Source organism: Mus musculus, chromosome 4 (assembly GCF_000001635.26).
Source record: "Mus musculus strain C57BL/6J chromosome 4, GRCm38.p6 C57BL/6J".
NCBI classification, from domain to species: Eukaryota; Metazoa; Chordata; class Mammalia; order Rodentia; family Muridae; genus Mus; species Mus musculus.
In genome coordinates, this window is record NC_000070.6 from 68,775,184 (window position 1) to 68,799,990 (window position 24,807).

A 24,807-nucleotide genomic window follows, 5' to 3' on the forward strand; every position below is an offset into this window, starting at 1 on the left:
TTACACTACTTCTTTTATTAATAAAATAGGGTAGAAAAGATACACCCTTTTTATGCAGCTAGACCTGAAGCAGCGAGCACATATCATCTCCTGTTCGTTGGAAAAATACCTCTTGATGATCAGAGACCCACCTGAACAACCTTGCCATGCAGATGAAGAAGAACATGGAGAGAAACCAAAGATGAATAGTTGATCAATGGAACACAGTCTTCTGACCACCTCTACATATGAACTATTGGGGTCTTCTTAGAATCTCTATGTCAGGGCATCTATTAGTTGTACACAACTGAGCAACTACAGCTTACTACAGGGAGAACACAATAGCTTTAATAATACAGGCTTGAAAATCTAACAACAGATCATGAGCTTAGATAGTGATTCTTGTTTTAAGACTCTAATTATGGGTCAGTTTGTTATAGAAAAATAAGTATTCTGAACAGTATATATGCTATGCACTCAAAAGAAAACTCAATATATCTTTTCTCTATTTGATTGTGAGCTGGTTAATATTCCTACATGAGGGAGAGTTCTAAATATGCCTCCTTAGTGCCCCCTGTTTTTCAAGATCCAACCTCCTACCACTGTCAATATGATAGGTGGTTGCTTCAGTAATCACACACACAGACACACAGACACACACACACACACACACACATATATGTATACATACACATATATACGTATGTGTGTGTGTGTGTGTGTGTGTGTGTGTGTCTGTATATACATATATCCCAACGATGAGGAGTTTACCTGGAAGTCTCTATCCTAATTAGTTTTGTTGATTAAGATAAAATACTTTCTAAGTCAGAATCATCTGAAACTATGTAAAACATGCTACTCATGCCTTTGAAGAGGGATGGACAGTGTACAAATAACAAATATGAGGTTGGATTGTAACATAGCCAGAAACAAGGGAGTGATAACCTGGGTCCAATAACTGCATATAATAGGAAGGAACTTAGATGCGTATTCTTCCCCATGGATTTTAATAGGTAATCACATACTCTGGCCAATTCTTATATTTTTATCTATGAGGAATAAGCGCTTTTAACTATATCACAATCACACTCAAACCCATGAACACTGTAAGATTGTGCATCTATCATTTCAGCCTCTATATTTGTGGTAATTCACTATAAAGCAATTACAAGCTAATTCACTTATACTCTGATCATGACATTTCTCTATTCTATTTTCTTATATCCTTTAATAAAATGAGTGGGTTTCAGTTAGATCTTCTAGATTTCCTTCCAGAAAGAACATACAGATTTATAATTTGTAGTCATTTTGTCCTTTGAATGTCATTAAATATGCTAGATTTCAAGTAGCTCAGAATAAGGGCATCTACTGTTTTCTTCATCCTTTCAGTGCTTCATGTATAAAGTCTATGGTGTCTCACTTTAGCAAATATTCACTAAAGATCTCTTGAATGAAGGACTAGATGTAGCAATAAATGATGCTGCATTATAAACACAAATATAAATCATTTGGGGACAAGTTCAGTGGACCAGACCCATGCAAGATTACCATTGGAGGAGTCATATGCCATAATCATGAGCGAGTCAGAAAATGAAGTCAAATATGTTTTTTTCACTATAAGAGAATAATAAACTTCTTCTTACTTTTCAACAAGTTATTGTAAGGAATAGATACAACCATCAATATACGGAGCCCTTTACAAACTTTAAAACAACCTATATTGGAGGGCTTTGCCTTGGAAATAGATCTTTCTTCAAGATTTGGATTGTCCACAAATTAATTCAGCTAAATTTACTCCAAAATTATACTAGAGATGGGGCACCTTCCTGCTGTCAAATTAACAGCTGCAGGTTGGACGTTATGCTACCTCTCAGTTGAGATGCTAGCTGAGCAATACAATGCATTAGCAACTGCATATGCAGAAGAGTTTGGAATTTTCTGTCTCTGAAAGACTATCTGAAGAATGAGGGTCTCTCTAGACAGGAGAGGAAACCACAGGCTTTGACAGCCAGGACAATTGACAGGCTGGAGGATAATTTTTCTTCTGGATTTAGTTTCTTTGTCTAAGACCATTTTGAGAAATACCTAGATTTTTGTCACTTCTCTGTTTAGTTTATATTTTAATTCTCTAGTATGTAAATTTACTGTATCATGGAATCATGGGCATTCCTTCCTGTTTTTCTCCCCTTTCTAACATCCTGTAGAATTCATGTAGTCATTTTTGTGTCCTCTGAACCAAGTAGATGCACTAAGGTGAAACTATATGTGTAGCAATGAGTAGAGTCTTCTTTTTTTATATTTTTATTAGATATATATTAGATATTTTCTTCATTTACATTTTAAATGCTATTCCCTATACCCTCCCCCTGCCCTGCTCCCCAACCCACCCACTCCTGCTTCCTAGTGTGGCATTCCACTGTACTGGGGCATAAAATCTTCACAAGACCAAGGTCTTCTAGTAAAATGTGTATGGGATTTTAAAATCAACCATATCAGTATCACCGAGGACCTGGAATGCATCCCAGATCTACTCAGTCAGATATAACTGGGGTTAGTCCAATCATGTATATTGAAATGGTCTCAGCTAAGTGTGTCTCAGATAGCAGTCTAACAAGTGTTAACCCATATCAACAGAGGGATGCAATATAAATCCTATATTTCCAAAAGGCAGCCCATTGTTTTTGAAAGTTCTTATTAAAATGACTTCCATTGAATGCTATTAAATCACAATTTCCCTTCAATTTTTCTCACACAATTTCTTTCTACCACCAAAACAATGATATTATAACTCAATGTAAAAACATTTAATGCATAGATAAGTCCATTCCAGCACAGGGATCTAACAGTAAGGGCAATTGCAGAAAGGACTAGCATGTATTGACCTTTTTTTTTGTTGTTGTTGTTGTTGTTCACTACAAACATCATCTAAAATCGTGATTCATCCTCACAGTTGACCTCTGAAGGGATTTTTGCCACTATATCAATTTACAGGTGAGAATAGTTAGGATCAAAGGACATACAGTTCATAATTTCATAAGAATGAACACAACTGCTTACAAAGCCATGAGCTGAATTAATTTCAAATTTTGTAAACCATTATCCTGACTTCCGATTTCCTATTTTTGGAAGATATAGTTTACCTGTTCACAAGTAAATAAGTAAATCCTGTTTTCTTAAATAGGAAAACCATTGCTGACACTGGAAGTTGAAATAGCATCTCTCAACTTCCATTCAAAGTTCAGTAAATGGCGTGTTATCATGTGGCAGGCATACTACCTGCTGCTGAGGATATATCCGCTGATAAAAACAGAGAACAACAACAACAACAACAAACATTAAATTCTCTGCCCTCAGAAAAGTTATATTCAAATGGGGGAAATATGGAATGAAGCATACAATTGCAAATGTGATCCTATTAGAAAGAATGGCATGTAAATTTCTGTAAAGGAATATTGCAAGCCAGGACAGTGGACCAAGTGTTCCTTAGAACCTACACATTAAGGAACTGGCAATATCACTTAATCTCTAAAATGTTAACTGAGAAAACATAAGGTCAAGAGTTTGAATTCTCACAGAATCAATATAAAAATCTAGGTGTGCCAGTGCATGCCTACAATCTCAGATCTGGAAAGACAGGGACAGGAGGATACATGTCTAGTCAAACCACTGAGATACAGGTTCAAAGAAATACCTTATCCCACAAAAATAAGGTGGAGAGTTACAAAAGAAGACATCCAAGGTTGGCTTCTTGCTCTACCCATTACATTCACACTTACAGCAGACATACCCTCCCCACACACGTGCACACATGCACACACACACACAGACCTACTCAGTTTATTTTAGTTTTCTTAAAGGGTGTGATATCTGGTACGTCAACTGTGTTCTAGAGGATGGTCATGCATCTAAGAGTATGTGGAAAATACAAGTTGGACGCTAGAGGTTATAGGGGAAATGGCCATAGAAAGTTGTGTTGGTAAGAAGCAAGGATGGATGTTGGAGGAGTTGAGGGATGGGGATAAATATGGTCAACATACAAGATTCAAGATTCTCAAAGAATTAATAAAAAATTTAAGAAAAATACTCATAAAACGCTACAAAAGAAGGACTAGGTGCTTCTATCCCCAGTGGGAAAGGCTCTCAGAACAGACTTCTGTACCAATTATTGCCAGAAAACTGACTCTCCCTTCTACCACATAAGGTGGTAGAGGGTCTCATGTCACTCAGAATTTTCCTGGCTGTATTTTCTTGGATCTGCTTATATGAGTTGTATCATGATGGCATGGAGATAATAATAAAATAAATCAATGATGTCTAAGTTGCTTTCTCCGGGCTGTGGAAAAACTAATTTGAACTATGTAGCAAAATTTAATATGAACCAGTTAATAGCAATAAAGGCAATTAATTTAAATAAAAACTAAGAAGGATTTGAAGAGTTCATAAAAATTCTAAAGACATTCATTTACACTGTTTGTTATAATTCTAAACAGAATAGACTAATGTGAAAATACTGCATAATTATTAATATAGTTTATATAAGGATGTTTGCGGAATGTCAGACTGAATATATGAACCCCCTTAAAATGGGTTTGGCTCAATTTCCAAAAGATTGGCAACGATTATACACTAAATGTTAGAATAAAATTGTTCATTATATGAATCATATTTGCATTATAGAACATGTATATAGGTAGCATGTGCAATGTCTTCTTTCACTCAACTTTACTTCTTCCTTTTCTTTTCCAATTAACAACCTTCGCACTCCATCATGATCTGGTTAGAGGACTTGCTTTAGTTTTCTTGCCATATGCTAAACATGCCACATTAAATGTTTTATTGCTGGCTTTTGAGGGTAAGAGCATAGGTTTACATTCATAACCACATATAGAAATCCTGAGTCTAATTTTCCTCAAAGGTAAATGCTGTTAGATCTTGACGTGTCTGAATCTGTAGGGCTGAGAATCCTAATTTCTATCATTTTCATCATAGGATTACATTTTGCTAGGCTCATATTTTATCTTATACAACACAAAGAGCCACATCTTAGAAGGAGAAATCGTGTCTACATTCCTGCCCTAGGGCAACGTTTCTCATTCTCTGTGGCCCCTGACCCCTTTGGGTGTTGCATATCAGATATTCTGCATATCAGATATTCTGCTTATCACATATTTTGCATATCAGATATTTGAATTACAATTCATAACAGTAGCAAAATCACAATTATGAAGTACCAGCAAAATAATATTATGATTGGGGTCACAACAACAGGACAACGGTATTACAAAGCAGCATTAGGAAGTTTGGGAATCACAGCTCTAAGGTGCATTATGCTTTGTTCTTGATTATGTTCATATCCATCTCTGCATTTCTTTACATGTTATATACAGTTGTCATATAATTGGACTGGGCCACTGACTCTGTGTGGTACCTTTTCTTACCCTGACTACAGATGAGAAAACAGAGTACATAGGCAGATTCAGAGTCTTCTGAAGGTCACACGCCTAATGAATGTCATGGCCTAGACTCTCATTCTAATAAATTAGAAACTAACTTGAGTTCAATAAAATATTAGTCCCCAAAGCTCTTTGTCCCACTTCAGAAGTCTATGGAGATTTTGTCCAGAACAAGGAAGTGCAAAGTTCAGAGAGACAAGTGGGAACCAGTGTGGATATTAAGGGTCATTGGAATTGAGATAATAATTATTCTGGTAGCCAGAATCTTTCCACAGACACCAATTAAACACTGAATGGAATAAAAAGTATGTTAAAAGCTGACAAGGGTTCAGAAGCTAAGGCCCCAGGACTAGAGTCTGAGGCATATGTCTCCAAGAGAATTTTATTTCAACAATGTATAATTACATTGTGCTTGGCTATAGCCTGCACTTCCAGGTCAAGGCCATGTGGATTTCAGAAATAAAAGTAAATCAAAGTCCATGTGTCATTGGTAAATGCAAATAATTATGCTACATATTCTCAATGGATAATCTCGCATTGTTCTGCTTTATTTCACAATATAATCATCTCTAACAATCAAGTAATGGTAGAAAATAAGTCACACTATCATCAAGTACTTATATCTGGGAAGAACATCAGTTCATTTTTGCCAAATTTAATAATAAGCCCTAAAATATGTTTATAGTTATTTATGTTTATTTAAAATTTATCATTATTATTATTATTAATTCTCCTCCTTTAATCTTCTTCTCACCATCCTCCTTTCCTTTCTTCTCTTCTTTCTCCTCCTCTTTTTATTCTATTTTTGTTCCCTTTGTCATCCTCCTTCTCCATTTCATTTGTCCTTATTTTGTTCAACAGGAGTTTGTGCAAAGTAATAGATTTTGCAAGATTTGCATGCAGAATGGTTGAAGACAATTTACACTAGCTGCTTTGATTTTACTACAGTGAACTACCAATCTAAGGGACTTAAGTTTAGCTTTTATTTCTTCAGAAATTCTTGAAGTGACTTTGACCAAATGACTTAATTTATTTGGTCTTAAATCTTTCGATGCAAAATGAGGGAAAAAATAATAATCCAAACACATTCAATGAGTTCAGAAAACATAGAACTCACTGGCACGTTGATGATGTTCAGTTTTGACATCATGATGTCAGTATGCCACCATTCTGCGGAAAACATAATCACTTCATTTTCTAACTGGAAAGTTTTCCAAATGTATATGGTTTCTATGCTAAGAAGTTCTGAGATGAAGATGGGAAAATATGTTGATAGAGGTGTTTGTACATTGCTGGTAGCTTTGTACTGTGCTCAGTAAATTATGGTATAATGGTGGACTGTGATTTAACATCCACACAGAAAGTTACAGTGCTAAGAAATCATGTGAAATGAGACACAAGGCAGACTTTTCATAGAAACAAGATAACCAGAAGGAACTATCTGACTTGAGATTTGAAAAACAGGTAGAGGCTACAGTATTTGTGTGTGAGAGAGAGAGAGAGAGAGAAAGAGAGAGAGAGAGAGAGAGAGAGAGAGAGAGAGAGAGAGAGAGAGAGAGAGAGAGAGAGAGAGAGAAGAGAGAGAGAGAATATATAAGATAACTTGTCACAGACTAGTTTTTGTCAGATCTGGAGGTCATCTTATAATTCCATTCCTTTCATCACAATTAGTATTTTTCAAATGGCTTTTAGTGAACTGGGGACAAGGCTAGATCTGCTTCTTAAGTAATAATTCTGATGGCTTCTGGGAGTACAAATTGAAAAGTGATCAGAGTTGATTCTGGGACACTTACTAAGAGGGTATTCTATATTCAGGCAAAAGCAGATCATAGTTTGAACTACAGGGTACTCATTAAATTTGACTAATTAGCATTATCTGAGAGCAGCTCTGCTCAAAGATTCAATTACTGACCTTCTACCAATATTTCAGAATAGAATGATTACTCTAAGTGTTATTTTGCATAGACGTGGGAAGGACCTCAGAGATAATTAAGCCTCATTGTTTTCAAGTTGTTTTGCCAAAAGAAAAATCACCTTATCTACCCAAAATGAGTTTAATTCAAAATTCCCAGAAAGAAAACAACACTGTTTTAGCTAAAAATGAGTTGCAATTATTTCCTATTCAACCTGTATACCATATTGGACAGTGATGACTGAAACTCAAGTTCTTCATTTATAAAACACTGTCTTTTATACCCTGCCACATATAGACAATGGTATACTGAAGGCATCGTTATTTTTATCTTTAACTACTCCCCCAAAGACTTGCATGATGTTGGTAGACAAGATCGTCAGTTAATGGTCCCAATTTTGCATAGAGGATATCTGAATACAGCATTTCCTGAGAGGCTTTGTTTTTCACTTCTCTCCCTTTCTTTATACATTCATTTTTATTTCACACAACCCCAAACTCTTTCTATCTTCATTTCTGTTTTTTTGTCTATATTTCATTGTTTTATTTTTTTCATTTTTATTAGATATTTTCTTCATTTACATTTCAAATGCTATCCCAAAAGTCCCCTATACCCTCCCCTAGCCCTGCTCCCCAACCCACCCACTCCTGCTTCCTGGCCCTGGCATTCCCCTGTACTGGGGCATATAATATTTGTAAGACCAAGGGCCTCTCATCCCATTGATGGCTGACTAGGCCATCTTCTGCTACATATGCAACTAGAGACACAAGTTCTGGGGTGTTCTGCTTAGTTCATATTGCTGTTCCTCCTATAGGGTTGGAGACCCCTTTAGCTCCTTGGGTACTTCCTCTAGCTCCTCCATTGGGGGCCCTGTGTTCAATCCAATAGATGAATGTGAGCATACACTTCTGTATTTGCCAAACACTATACCCAGAAGATGCTCTACCTTCATTTCTTCATGCTGACTTTCTCCCTCTCCCTTTAGCAATAAGAAGAAAATACCAATACTGAAATCAAATTCTTTATAGATATCTGTGTGTATCTCCCTTCAATGCTGGATAGAATATTATGAGTATTATAAAAGTGTGCATAATCTCCTCCATTACAAAAATATCTACCAGCAAACTTTGCATCATTGTGCCATAACGACATCGTTCATAAAATTGAGATGGATTAGTGCTACCTCACTAATGGTAATATGATAGGGATGATGGATTAATACCTGACACTGGAGAATTAGATTACAAATGCTAGCTAGTTACATTGGCTCTTAACTCAATCTTGCTCTCTTCCCTTTGAATTTGGATTCAAATTCACCTTACTTGCATTGCTCTGTTTCTTCAAATGGTCCATAATTCTGAACTATACTTAACAGAAAAATGGAACATTTTTCTACTGCTAGTAGGTATGCAAACTTTTACAGTCATTTTGGAAACCAATATGGTGGTTTCCAAAGACTCAGCTATAACACTCTTGGGCATATTTCCAAAACATGCTCCATCTTTTCATAAGGACACTTGTTCAATTATGTTCATAACAGCTTTACCTACAAGAGCTAGAAAGTAGAAATGACCTAGATACCCCTCAACCAAAGAATGGATAAAGAAAATAAGTTACATTTACACAATGGAGTATTACTCAGCTGTTAAAAATAGACATCATGAAATATGCAGGCTAGAAAAAAATCATAGAGTGAGGTAATCCAGATGGAGAAAGACAAACATATTATTGCTCACATATAGAAGGGATATTAGCTGTAAACTAAAAGACAATCATGTTATAGTTCACAGACCCAGAAAAGCTAAGCAACAATGAGTGCATCAGAGGCAATTCAAGGAACTCCTGGGTACAGGGATATAGAATAGATTTTGCAGATGGAATGGGGACAAGTAGGATTGAGAATAAGAACAATTAGATAGATAGTGGTGGTGTTGGATACTTAGAGAAATAACTGTAATTGGATGCATTTCAGGGAGAGTTGGAAACCCAATGGAATGTAAACTCCAAGGAATTTATGAGAGTGACCCTAACAAAGACTTCTAATAATGAGGACACCAGGCCTGAACTGTCTCACCTTCTGTAACCAGGGGAGGCCTCAAGTTGTACACCAACCTAGCCACAAAATCTCTGACCTACAGATAGTCCTGCCTGCAGAGTGTTTCCCAACAAGTGCCTAGCAGAATAATAATAAAAGAGACCATAGAGACTTCACTCAGCAGCTGATATGAGCAGAGCTAATGTGTTTCTGCTCCTGAACTGGACAACTGGACACTGTGTCATATATATGAGTTATTTATATTGGCACACACACACATACACACACACACACACACACACACACACACACAGAGAGAGAGAGAGAGAGAGAGAGAGAGAGAGAGAGACAGACAGACAGACAGACAGACAGACACACACACACACACACACACACACACACACACACACACACGACTTATTTTTGGTTTTTGGCACTTCAAAATCATGAACGTGTTAACTACTCAGGAGACATTTGTTCCATTATCCTGAATAAAGCCAAGACTCTTTTCACGCTAAAGAATTTCTGCCTAGTTCTTGCTTAGGATTCAGAGCTTGATTCAAAGCTCCACAACAGGAAAGTCACCATAACCCTCATAACAGAGACCTTTTTTTTTGTCTCAATCATGGGACCAGCACCTATAAACCTTAATCCTTGTCTCCCATAACTCTAATCATGAAAATCTCACCCTGATTTTGATATTGCCACACTGAATCCTGAGTATCCAACCTCAACCCAGATCTCAGTTTGCACAGCACATTTCTTGGATAGCATGGGCTTTTCCTTATCCACAAAAGGAACTGTTCTATTCAGCCAATTTAGGTAGCCAGCAACATAATTTTAAACCTTTCTTTCAGTGGTGGCATAATCTAAGATATATTAATTATATCTCTTGGCTTGTCAGTTCTTTTTGTCCATAGACCAACAAGACCTATTCCCCAGAGATAGGAGAAGAATAACATGGAAGATGTATCATGCCATTACTAACAGCACTCTGTATTATTGAGTAATAAGGGTCTTATAAGAAATTAATAGGTAAAATGTCAATGTTATTTTTAGTGAGAATTTTGCTTATCAAGTTCACCATTAGTCTTTCCTATGCTTAAAAATCTATAATTCACTAAACACTCACATGATGTGTGTAATATTACTAGCTTCATTTTTTTCTTTTTTAATTATTAGATACTTTCTTCATTTACATTTCAAATGCTATCCTGAAAGTCCCCTATACCCTCCCCTTGCCCTGCTCCCCAACCCACCTACTCCCGCTTCCTGGCCCTGGCATTTCCCTGTACTGGGGCATATAAAGTTTGCAAGACCAAGGGCCTCTCCTCCCAATGATGGCCAGCAAGGCCATCCTCTGCTACATATGCAGCTAGAGACACAAGTTTTGGGGTGTTCTGCTTAGTTCATATTGCTGTTCCTCCTATAGGGTTGGAGACCCCTTTAGCTCCTTGGGTACTTCCTCTAGCTCCTCCATTGGGGGCCCTGTGTTCAATCTAATGGATGACTGTGAGCATCCACTTCTAAACAAAAGGGTATTATCTCATGCCAGAATCACTATCTGGCAATAGTGTTGGGATTTGAACCTATAGAGTCTGATTCAAAAATATGTGCACATAACGAGTTCTATCATCTGCTACATTATCACCTGCTCATTAAATAATTAGTTGTTGTTGTTGTGCATTCCTGCTATCACTGATATTACTGCTGCCATTACTATTAATCTTATTTGCCCTGCCTGGTATAGTTATTTTGATCTCCATTGATACTCAATATCACTGTTTTTTATACTACATAATCCCATTGTACTATGCAGGGGCCTGAGGGGTAATTATCCCACAACCCAGTAGTAAATTCTCTGAACTATAAGAAAACAAGCCAGTAAAATAGGTGTATTGGTGTAATGGTGGTATCTTTGTTATGGAGATAAATACTTACTTTTTTGATTTGGGGGCTCACTATAAGAGAGACCTATGTTTAATACTATAAACTCACTCTAAAACACACAATTTTAGGAGCATGTAAGAGGATTTCTTATCTCAATTGTCATATCATCAAATATTCCCTAAATATGTATGTTTATACCCATAGCAAATGGTATTTTCAGCTTGAAATAGAGAAATATCTTGCAGTGATCCATGGTTGTACAAGATGCTGACAATAAATGGGGCCTGAGGGTTCTTTCTTAAACAAGAAATTTATATTACCTCCTGTAAGGATCAAGGAACATTTCAGAAAGCGGGATAGAGAAAATGATAATTATAGAATTGTAAGAGGGGGCTAAAATACCATCTTCTAAAGAAGACCCAGAAAACCATGATGACCATAGATCTGTGCATACTGCAGAGAACACAGAAATAATATCCTTCTGACAGTCAGCTATAAAGGGGCAAGGAACTCCTGGACCCCAACCACATATGTCTGTTTTGTGGGCAACCAACAGAATTGGTGAGAGGGAAAAACATGGTTTCTAGCTATATATCTACTAGTGAAGCCCAGGCTCTAATGGTAAATTCCAAACTCAGGATCACACAGTGGGTTCCATGTAAATTCAGTAGGAAGGTAAATTAAGTTGAAACTATTGAATAGGTAAGATATCCAGGGAAAGTCGACGGTTGGTAAGGAAAGAAAGAAAATAAGAATGGAGAATCAAAGTAACATGTAAGTATAAAATTGTGCCAGAAAAAAATTGCTAATAAAAAATAAAAAACCCTCGAAACATTAGACAGATTTTCAGGTTAGGCATGCGTGCTTTTTTTCAAGGCTATTTAAATGAGAAAAATGAGTAAGACCCATCCCGTTCAAGATGCACTGCTTAGTGAAAGGGAAGGAATGCAACTGTACAAATTCCAGGCTAGGACTGGTATGACCAACCATAGGGTTTCTGTCATGTTTGAGATCTTCTTTAAAGTTGTGGGTAGGCAGTCCTGGAGTTTTCCTACCGTACCTGTGAAATGGCCCTTGTGACAGATCCTATTACAGAAATAGGGTATGCCAAATGTAAAAGGGACTGGCAGGGGAGTTTTCTGTGACTTATCTCGCACTTGAAAGATTCTCACACTATTCAATGCCATATTATAAAAAAATGGAAGTGATACTTTCTAGCTGTCAAAGATAAGTTTGAAGAAATCTTAGGACTTCCTTTGTTTTTAGGATGTCCTCTTTTCATAGCCCAGCTGCCATGCTGCAAAAAGACCAAATGACATGTAGAGGACATGGGTAAGCATTCTAGTTGACAGCCCCAGCTGAGTCTCCAGCTGACAGCCAGCATCAACTGCCAACTCTGGGAGGGAGATACTTTGGAGGTCCACTGAGGAAAGTCACCCAAGGACACTGGTCTCAGCCAATTGGAGAGTCTTCCAACTGTACCAAGTCAACTTATACAATCATGTGGGGTCATAGTGCATAATTTTGTGTGTTTTAGGGTGAATTTCACGAATAGATAACTAAGATATGTACTCTGCCTAACAGCCCGGTAATAAGCTTTCATCAAATAAAGTTCTAAACATCCAGAGTTGACCTCTCACTAAAAAACAAACGACTCATTTGAAATATCAAGAATGACTGGCATTTGGCACATCCCTAACATTCCTTTGCCTCAGTGTTTTTATCTGTAATATGAGAATAGTAACAGTACCTGTTTCATGAAACAGTGATGTGATAAAACAATGAATTCACACAAGACAACAGAATACCAGGCATATAGAACATACATAAGAAATGAATTCCTTGCCACTTTTGACTAGAGTCAAATATTTCACTAGGTTTTTAAATTTTAAAAATCTTCATCCTTCTACTTTAACCTGCAGGCAATTATCATTATCCAGTGCCCCAAATGAGGTTCAGGTACTTACATAAAGCTTGAGGGCTGGGAAATGTCAGAAAGACCTGACTCCAACCTGTATGTAGCAAATGATCTTTTCTCTTCCCCTCTCCCATCCTGCCTCAATGCCACCCTTCCTCGAGACAAGTAAAAATGGCAGTGGCACCTGTTGCAATAACAGCACCTGCTCAGAGCACTCAGCTCCAATTGAAGCTGAGCAATCAGTTCATTTGCAAACATAAACTCGCTCAGCTAGAGGTGACTCAAGGTTCTCACTGCTATCACCTCTGTCTGACACAGCTCTTTGGCAGAGAGGTGCCCTGCTAGTCTGAGAAATGCTCATTAAAGTCTCTGATTCACATGTCAGGAAACAGCCCACGGCCAGGCCAAGGAAGTTCAGCTCCCCTGGGAAGGCTTCAGAGCCTCATTTTGGATGTTCCCACCCTCGGCAGTATTGAATTCATTCCTCTGTGTATGTACATCACTTAGTGACTTGCCAACTGAGAATTCCAGACACTCTCCTAGAGAGAGTGAAAGGAATGATAGGATTAAGATCAGTTTTCTCTTTTTCACTTGGGCAAGTCCACACCCAGAGCTCTGGACTTAAGATCCCAGTAAGCAGTATGGCATTTCTAGCTATGCACTTCCGGCAAGTTCCACAAGCAGAAAGAAAGAGGTAGGTACAGTGGTGAACACCTGAGCATGGAGTCAGGAAGTCATTTCTCCAAGATAATACAGCCTCACTAATACTAAGGCATAATCAAGTCCTTCATTCAAGTTCAGGTTCCTGGACTGTCCAGTTCCCACAGTTTACCATTTGGCCCTTCCTCTATCCTCATGCAGATATGACATCTCTCTGTGTCTTCTTAGACCCAGTGTGCCAGTGATGATTTATGGCCTGTAGATTTCTTCTCCAATTTAGTTCATGTGTTTCCTCAGTCTCTTTACTTGGAATTTCTGAAGCGACACTCAAGAAATATTATAGATGCATGAATAGTTTTGTAACAGCTAAATATTGCTCCTTTTGCTCAGATTTACTTCTGTTTGGTCAGTCTTGGAACTCACAGTTACTTCATCTAAAGATGTGACAGAAATATTTTAGAGCAGTGGTTTCGCGACCTATGGCTCATAACATATTTTGCATATTAGATATTCACATTATGATTCACAGCAGTAGCAGAAATGTAGTTATGAAATAGCAGCCAAATAATTTTATGAGTGAGGGTCACAAGTATGTTAAAAGGTTTCAGCATTAGAAAGGTTGAAAACCACTGCTTTCCAGTGGTATGGACTGGGTTATCTAACTTCCCTGGCAAATGCAAATATTGAAGACCTGATCGCCAGCACAGCTAAACCTAACTGTATTCAGATGTCATTTTTCGGTTGAATTGGGCTCATTAGTGCTGAATGCTAATACAGTATGACTGGTTTAAAGCAGGGAGGATGAGGACACAGACATACCTGGGTGAAAGGAACCCAGGGCACAGGACACAGACAAGCCATAGAGTCCTCAGAAGAAACAACCCTACCAAAGCCTGTGTTTAAACTTCAAGCTAGTAGAATTGTAAGAAAATAGGTGTCTGCTGTTTAAGCTGCCTAGTCTGTAGGACTTAGCTGAAATAACCTTTACAAAATACCCACCTGAGGTAAATTTTATTTTCTGATTCACATAGGAACCTTTCCTCACTCCTGCTCTGAGAACCATCTTTCATAGCAGTGTGGACTCTATTCACTTACTTATGAGCCACAAACAGCGCCTGAGGCTGGTCACCTGCCACAGGCCTGATAAATCTAATGGTTCTACTTCAGAGACTCCCTTATGGTGGCCGCTTGGGCATCTGCTGTGTGCAACAGGGAAGTTAATTTGTGAACAGACCCTTTACCAAGTCTGTGGTTCAGCAGTACAGCAACACGTCAGCAACTGACAGAGGAAAGAAAATCGATTTCACTCTCCAAACGGTTATTACAAATGAGAGACAATGCAGTGGACTCAGAATTGGAAGGTCTGAAGCAAGCAAAGATGAACATCACTAGTGTGTAAGGATACACGACACAGTGCAGGGAAAAGAGATGGTGCATTAGGACATGTAGTTTTATATAAGTGAGAACTTGGAATAAACAACACTTTGTAGACAATTAGGGGAGACCTCACAGAGGAAGCATCATTAGCTGTTGGTATAGAAACATAGGAGGAGAAAGTTTCAAACTGGGATACACAGTTTGATCTATCCAGAGAAATATAATGATTTTTAATTCTTGTCTTGTGTGCTTGCACACCAGACATTTCAGAGGACAGATTTGTAGATGTAAATGCCATTTTGATTCTTGCTTTACAACAGCTTTGCTAAGTCTCATTCTCTGTGACTTTTGGAGTCAGATCATTCTTTAAGAGACTGTCCTGTATAATATCATTCCATGTGACAATTAAAAATGTCCTTGTACATATCCACATATTCCTTGGGGACGGAGTCAACCCCATATGAAAACCTCTGATTTACTGTAGCAGCTTTGAACTAGTGACTTCAGTGCTCTGAAATTCATTTTTATGGACTTCACAATGGGAAAATGAATGCACATACACACGCACACACACACACACACACACACACACACACACACACACACACACACACATACACACACACACACACACACACAATGTGGCCAAGACAGATCATGCTATGTAAATTTCACGTGGTTTTGCAAAATGTAAGTGTGTGTGTGTCTAACTTATATACATTTGTGCATGCAGGTGTGCATACTTGTGTATACATGCAAAGGCCAGAGAGAGTTCACTCTTCTCTCATTTGTTATGTGTTTCTTTGGGGCAATTCTTCTCTCTTATCATGAGGCTTGTGTTTTCTCCGCTAAGAAGTCGCAGCATTGCTGCCTCCTCTCTGATTAGAATTAAGATTATATATGTGTGCCAAATGCTTAGCTTGCTCAGTGGGCACAAAATGAGAATGGTAGTCCTCGTGATTGGGCAAAAAGTACTCTTAATCACTAAGCTATCTCCCTATCCCCAAACTTATCTCATTGGTTAAAAAATTGGACTTTTTTTCTCTGAATAAAATAAAAGGCATGATACTGCCGCCAATAGAGAATGGATGCTAACAGAAATGTTCGGACTGAATCAGGATAACAGGTCTGAGTCAGGCTTCCTACTTGGATTTAGTCCACCCTGCTCCCAAACTGTTTTATGGCTGTCTTGTGACAGCTTCATTGAAACCCTTGATACAATGCTATAGAACCTTCTCAGCTGCAGATAGATCATAAATTGCCTGGAAGAATAGTTTGACCAACCGAGACTGAATACTGGCATCTTCATTGAAAAGGTAGACCCTGTCTGTTCATTCTTGTAGTTCCCACTGGAAATCAGTGTAAATGGTACAAGACAGGGTGAAGCTAGAACCAGAGTAGGCAAAGGAAACAAATTTAGATAGGGTCATACACAGAGGGGACTGGCCTCTATCACTAGTCGATGCTATATTTGTTCTACTTCACTCTTGGCCTTGATCAAAAGTCCTCAACTACCTCAACTGACTGCTTAGTTCAGTTCCTTTACCATTAACAAGAGATTCTTAATTCTTCCTAACCACATACTTTAAAAATTGTACAGATATTGAATTTTAAGTAAACTTAATGGTGCCGTATAGTTGCTGGTACCAGTGTTGGAGGTCACTGTCACTCAGGCGTAGTTGGGTGCGGGAGCACCCTCATATAAACAGGGGGAGGGTAGATGGGAAAGGGGTTTTCTGGAGGGAAAACTGAGACAGGAGATTGAAATGTAAATAAGTAAAATATCCAATAAAATATAAAAGAATGGCACAAACAAGGCAAAGCTGACCTTCATTGCTCAATTTCCTTTGTCATTATTGGGAAACGGATTTCAGGACTTTTCACAGGGATGCTCAAATCAGTGGGTGTGCAAATCTTTTAAATTAAGTGCAGGTAGCATTTGTATATTACCCATGCACAACTGCTTCTGTACTTTAAGTCATCTCCATGGTGCTTATAATCTTTCATTTAACACACATGTATCATGTGGTTTAGAAAAAAATGCCTAGAAAAAAATCTAAGCATGTGCAGTAGAAACACAAATTGTGTTTTGATAGTTTCAATCTGAGGTTAGTTAAACTGTAGATGGAGAACCCAACCCAGACAGAGAACAATGATATACTTATAAAGCATATAGAATTTAAAAGTTGAAAGAACTATATGGAGAACCCACAAAGAACAATGATATACTTATAAAGAATATAGAATTTAATAGTTGCAAGAACCAAATGCAAACAGGACCATAGACTGTCTTGCTTAAAGAGTCCTAAATAGGCTACTTGAAGCACACGTCCCACTGTTTCAGAAGAATGTGCTGGTTGACAATGAGCAGTACGGATACAGGACACTGTAGAAGTGGAGATGTAAGAGCACATACCTCTCTCTAGGCAGCTGGTGGTTGGGATTGTGGCGGCAGCGCACACTGAGGCCAAAGAGCTTGCGGGCGGTCCTCTGGATTTTCTGCCTCTGAGCCTCAGTGGCACTCTGTAGGAGCTTGTAACGGCTCTGCAGGTCCCAGTCATTGCCCCAGTGCTGGTGGATGCTGCCAATCGTCAGGAAGTGGTTGCTTGGGAGACGCTTCATAAATGACTTAAACTCATCTGATGAGAGACAAGAGTCAGGAGAGGAGGGGTAAGCATGACAGCCACCATCTGCAGGTCTGTTTAAAGATTTGGTTCTCACTTATCCCTTTAGTATTTTCTGCTGTCTTCATAATACCTTGAAAATGGAGACAACATAAATGTCCTTCGGCGAACAAAGGGGATAGTGAAAATGTGGTACACATACACAACAAAATACTATTCTACTATAAAGAAAAACGAAATCATAAAGTTTGCCGGTAAATGGACGTATCCAGAAAAGATCATGTTGAATGAAGTTACCCAGACACAGAAAGACAAATGTTACATGATCTGTCTCCCCAGAGGCTCCTCATTTTAAATCTTCAGATATAAGTGTACCCCTTATCCATCATTAAGGGAACTGGTTTGTGCATCAGATGGAGATCATCATAGACTACCAAAATCAACCAGAATACAGAGTTTGTGGAACCCAGTCCTACTGGATACACATATACCACCATTCCCACATAGAAGGTTTCAGAAACACTGAGGAAGAGTGGCCATAAAGATCCATAGAGTCAGAATATCAGGGAGTTTGTTTTGAGAGCGTGTCTCCTAGAAATGCTGGAAGCCACTCCCATACAGTCTAACCAATGTGACTGCTTACCCTGAGCCAAGCATGGGTAACACTGGACATACTGATGAACCTGGGAACTCTCACCACACCTCCAGCACACAGAGCAGCTAAGGACTGCTGCGAGGTGTAGAAACAGGTTTTCCCAGGAAAGGACACACTCGCTGGCTTTTGGTCAGGCCTGTATTTGTTCCTGATGTTTAGCTCTATTTGTCAATGAACAACCCTGTAATCTGAATGAGCCCAGTATAACACTGCATAGTCTGATGTGCTGCTGACATTGTACCTGTATTGAAGGGTACCTGTAGGAGGCATCTATATTTAAGATAAGGTTTTACAGACTTCCAGCACGGGCATGTCAGGTTACAATACATACTTTTTGCACTCACACTTAACAGTGCCTTTTGAATCAAATTACTATTCTTAATTAAAAAAAAAACTTGGACAGCATTTAGACAATCTACATAGAAAATCAATCTATTATGATTTTGGTATAATTGTAACTGAAAATAAATGTGAAGAAAACAGTGTTAATAAATTCTTGTCAGATACTGTTACATGCTAAGTGAATAAATCCCTTTGACGTACAGGACTCTTGTAGATCCAGAGTAGTGTTAAACCCATATTACCCCTCAACTGAATCTTTCTCTTTGAGGTAACCTGTAGGACTGATGGAGAACTGAAGGAAGTGAAACTACACTCCTGATCCAACTGCCATTTGGAGTCCTAGGTGTCAGCCATATAACATCTTCTCTGGTGCAGGGAAGCTACAATCTAAGACATAGTAAGAGGTCCCTTGGTAAAACTTCCAGCTCCAGTTCCCAATATTTGAATTTATGAGCAACATCTCAGGCAACAGTTTGACATAACCTTAGAAATAACCTAGCTCAGCTTTCTTGATCCACACATATAGGAAACTAAAGCCCAGAACAACAAATTGATTTTTTGAAAGATAACACAGGCATAGAGCTTCAAGAGTCAAGAGTAAAACCTTCTCTTATCTACTCTGACACTTTCTCAGGACACCTAGGGTCCTTCTCAACTGCTGTGGAAAATGAAAAAAAAATATGGCTCATTTTACAGATAAAAGGTTTCAGGCAAATAGAGAGAGCTAGAAAATACCATTCTAAGTTTCAGACCCAGAAAGACTATGAGTCCTTCTATAAGTGGACATTAGCTACTATAAAGTTCAGTATGACCATGCTACTATCCACAGACCCAAAGAATCTATGTAACAAAGAGGACCCAAGGAAGGCTACTTAAATATCATCTAGAAGGGGAAATAAAAGAGATATCTGAAGTAGATGGAGGGAGGGGACTGGGAGAGGGTCAGAAGGGGAATAGGGTAAAGACCAGTTGTGGGGAAGTGGAGAGGGCTAAAAGAGACAACAGAAATCAGTGGAGGAGGGGCACAGCCTTGGGACAGAAGAAACTCCTGGAAGTATTTGGGGGTGACCCTAGCTGAGATCCTAAATAGGGGGAAATAGAGCCTGAATTGACCAACTCCTGTAAACAGATAGGGCTTCCAGTGAAGGGACAGGAACACAAACTCACCCATTAGACCTTCAATGCAATTTTTTTTCCTGCCTTCAATAAGTGCAGAGATAAAGATGGAACAGAAATTGAGGAAATGGACAACCAATGACTGGCCCAACTTGAGACCCATCCTGTGGGAGAGAGCAAACCCTTGACACTATTAATGATTTTTCGCGATGCTTGCAGAGACAAACCTAGTGTAACTGTTCTGAGAGGCTTTATCTTGCAGCTTAGGGAAAGAGATACAGAGACCCACAACTCTGCAAGTCAGAGCTTGAGGAGTCTTGTGCAAGAATGGAGTGAGGGGATAAGGGAGCCAGAGGGATCAAGGACATCACAAGAAGACCTACAGAGTCAGCTAACCTGGGCCCAAAAGGGCTCACAGAGACTGAACTATCAACCAAAGTGGATACATGGGCCAGTTCCCTAGGCCCCCTATACATTTATAACAGATGTGTAGCATGGTCTTTATGTGGGGGTCCCTTAACAATTGGAGAGGGGGCTATGACTATGTTGTGTGCTATGGATCCCTTTTTCATAGCTAGACTGCCTTGTCTAGCCTCAGTGTGAGAAGATGCACTTAGTCCTGTTGTGACTTGATGTATCAGGGTGAGTGGGTACCAAGCAGAGACGTTCCCCCCTCTGAATTGAAGTGGAGGGGGTAAAGAGGGAGGGTGTATAAGGGTGGGACAGTGAGGAGAGGAGGGAGTGGTCTTGGATCAAGCTGTAAAGTGAATATATAAATAAACAAAATAACCAAGCCAAACCAAACATATTAGTTATAGCTGAAAATTTTTATTTCAAGCTATTAAATATGCAAGGAAACTTCAGTCCAATGCATGTATTTAGTTCATATATATAAAGACTACTTGCATAGCTCTCAACAGTTACAGAACCTAATTCTAAGCACTTGGAACTCACAAATGATCTTCACAACAAACCTTGGAGTTACATATCTATAGTGTCTCCCTCCAGAGGTTTGGAACAAAGGAGGTAGCTAACTCGCATAGGGTCAATAGCCAGCAGTAGTGATACAATTGAAACTGCAGCCTTGATTTAGAATACATGCTCTCACTTAATGTATTGTTCTTCCTCTCAATACACAGACAGAAACCTTGACTCTTGGCATACTGCAAGGGGAAAAAAACTTTCTAAAAACAAATGTTTTCAGCCAGACATTTAGAAACGTAATGATTATCAAATATAAAAAAAAAATCAAATATCATATTGACAACTGAAGAATATGGGGCCCTCATTAATACATCTGTCAAATTTGTATAACAGGATCTAATCCAAATTTAGAAATTGTGAAACCATCAAAAAAGCCATTATTATTTTACTATTTTTCCTTCCAGGGCTAAGCCATTAAGGCTAAGGACTTGAACAAATAGAAGGAAAAAGTACAAGTTCATGACATAGATCTTTGTTTCAATAAGTGAACACATGTTAAATTGAGGAATTTACTTGTTTCAGATGGATTTGTGCAGGAGACCCATGTATATATACCTTATAAGGAAAAAGAGCAAAACAAATCATTTAGCATTTTCTCATTCTGCAGCATCTCACATTCTGTCCTCTTACTCACCCACTCATAGTAGCTTCTTTTTGAAACTAGAGTTCCTTATTACTGGTGCAGACAGCCTGCATTTCCTTTGGAATTTTAGTAATTAGTAGCAGTTTTTTTGTAAAAGGAATCTGTCAAATCTATTTTGTTTGTTTGAGGCCAAGAATCACCACAATACCCTTCTATCATGATTGCTCTGCTTCACAGATTCAAGAATTTGAAAGAGGCTAATGGATACAGCTTCATAAGACATCCACAGTAGCTCCATCCAAGTTGCATGACCCTGGAGGAAAGAATCTCTGATGGGTCCTATATGTTGGCAAGCTGGGATTTCAAGCTCATGGCAACCAGTCCTTTCAAATTACCTCCTGTGAAACTCTACTTTTGTTTGTGATACATAGTGGCTATGAGGTAAGATTTTGTTTGGTCAAAGGATTTTATGGCTAAAGACTTAAATGACTTCAAATATTCAAAACATAAACATGACACCACCATCCCCTTTTATCACAAGAGGGGGCAATGCCTACAAAGTTCAGTAGAATTAATAAATTGAAAAGACTGCTGTTACAACTGGGTTTGGAGTCAGGGTCCCAATTGTCCATCCTGTTGTTTACAAAGAGTGTAATGTCAGAGAAGAGTGTGACTCTCAGTGTCATTACTGCTCCATGGATATACATCCTACTTTGTTTCATGTACTTGTAACAGATGGAGAAATATATATCTCAAACTATAATGCTCTATTGAGTAGGTTAGTCACTTAACAGATGTTAAAATACATATTACAAATATACTATGTCTTGGTGAGGCTTCTTGGAATTCTTAAGAACTCTTAAACTTTTCCTATCTAAAACTGACTGTATGGTCTTGATTTCAGATTTTGTTGAGTGTTCAACACAAAGGAAACCAACAACCATAGTGTTATCTAATATACATCTTCAAGCCATGCTCTGGGACATCATCTCAGATTTTGTATGAAACTCTCTGAGACAACCAGCATCTAGCTCTTTGAAATCCCCTTTTAAGTATGCAAGCCATTCTATACATTTTTACACTTAATCCCTGATTTTCAGTGGCCTCATCACTCCTAGGAAACTTGTGAACTGAGTCTCTGAATCTCTGGACAATGAGACTTTCACTTGTTTTCAACATGGCTGCCATTCACTTTGTTGGTCACACTGCCTGCATGTCTGCAACATTGTGCCAGCTGCTTCTCATTCTTACTCATAGCACCTGAAAGGTCACAATCATTTGCATCTTTCACATGGTTACATAATTGATTTCTGACAGAATTCAAAGCTTCAAGAAGGCAAAGGTCCAACTTTAGACCTTAACCCCACCTCCCTCCTGACCTTGGAGAACTGACTTTTCTCCCCTGTAACTCATTATTCTGAACTAGGAAATGTAGAAAATAGATAAATTATCAGTGAAGAAAATTTCAATTTTGATAGTCTGTGTGATATTCAAGTATCTACATAATTCTATCTCGCTAGACACATGTAAGACACATGTATACATCTGTGCTTATGCATGTGCTTATTATCATATGTAGTCATACAATACACACATTTATATACGCTTATGTGTGCTTATTGATTAACTCATACATATACACACTTATGTTTATAAACACAGTCACATATAAACAGAGACTCAGGAATAAATATAACACCCTCTGACTCGCCACTCTGCATGGATGTCTTCTCAGGCTTACCTTGTCATGAGTCCAAGAGAGATGAAACATCATACAAGCACATTGCATTATACCACTGTTTCATTCAGGAGACTGAATGTGAGACTGCCTTGTGAGGACTACTAAACCTGACCCTGAACGCTTGAACATGAACAAGAGCCCTGACTGGGTTTTCCTCACATCAGTCTTTACTGCAGTTTGGTGATCTCATTTTCTAGGTTTGGCCAGAGGCATTCACAGTAGTAGTCTGTGTACCTGAATTCTCCAGGTCCTTATAAGCTTCAGTCCAGGCCTTGGCCATGTTTGCCAGCGTAAACTCCATGATCTGGATGTCGGTGATGGGGCAGTTGCACTGTGGGAACTCCTCAGCACACTGGCAGCGACACTGGCTGTTCTGACACACATACTCTCCCTCTCCATTGCACATGATGTAACTCAAGGCCGACTGAACAAACTTCTCTTGCAGATACTGCGGGAAGATTATCTGAAGACCTGGTTAGAAATAGCAAGAAGGGAAAATCAGAAAGGATAAAAAGGTGTTTTATTAACAGCCTCCAAAGGTGACAAGAATCTGGCCCTGTAAGGCTTCTCCCTGTGCACTGGAATAAAAATATAGATTCTTAGATATAGATGGGCAGCAAAATGTGGAGCCTTCAGTTGCATCGCTTATACTTCACTGTCTTCGGCCATGACCTTGGTTCTCTTGGAAATGCAGACATTGCTCTGTTATATTAGTAATGAGTCAGGAGATGCTCTAATGTACATTTTCTTCTATTTGGAGAGAAAACCATTATTGAATGCATAACATCATTATTTACCTTTCTTATATCCTTCATTTATTTTCTTTTCATTTATTGAAATATTTATGAACTCTATTTATGAACATGTCCTGAGCTATCCAATGTTTTTAGAGATTTTTTTATGATATTTTACTTTTTGAAAAAATAGGGTCTCTCTAGGCAGCTCTGGCTGTCCTGAAGCTCACTGTGCTTATCACATGGGTCTCAAACTCAAACTCTCAAAAATCTGCATACCTTTCCTTCCCAATTGCTGGATTACATGGTATATGCCACCATGTCCAATGAAATATTTTATAAAGAATATTTGCAATATAGTCAGCAGAGATATATATGGGCACATGTCTTCCTAACATGAGTTACAGGTTTAAAGCAGAAAGAGACACAGGAAAAAAAGTCAGGCAGCATTGATCCTGGAACTATATACCTCAGGTTGCAAGGTCAGCTTTCCACAGGATAAAGAATTTGGGCTTGTTGGAAGGTACGTAAGAGATAACCATGGTTAAAAGGATAATAGAATGGGCAAAGGTAGGGGAAGTGTGTCTGGGAAGTCCAACTGCATGAAACAAACTCCAATGGATAGGGCTATGGTGTAGTAGAAAAACTGACTAAGAGAGCTACAGAGGCCAGAAGGCCAGGAGGAATTTATTATGCATTACAGTTCATGTGTTTACCATATGGATCAGGGAACACATATTAGTAGTTTTTCAAGAGCAATAGTGATATAATTAAAGGGAAATGTTGAATAAGTGCATATACGA

The 24,807-nt window shown here is 38.5% G+C and overlaps 1 protein-coding gene across 1 annotated transcript in view; it reads right to left on the reverse strand.

The window, feature by feature from the left end:
- Window positions 1-24,807, reverse strand: part of Brinp1 (bone morphogenic protein/retinoic acid inducible neural specific 1) — a 193,026-nt gene that overhangs the window by 13,812 nt on the left and 154,407 nt on the right. The window contains exons 6-7 of the mRNA NM_019967.2: window positions 23,505-23,741; window positions 17,642-17,864 (exon numbers count right to left, since the gene is read on the reverse strand). Of these exons, the coding sequence (NP_064351.2) occupies window positions 17,642-17,864; window positions 23,505-23,741 (460 nt within the window). The remainder of the gene's footprint in view (window positions 1-17,641; window positions 17,865-23,504; window positions 23,742-24,807) is intronic.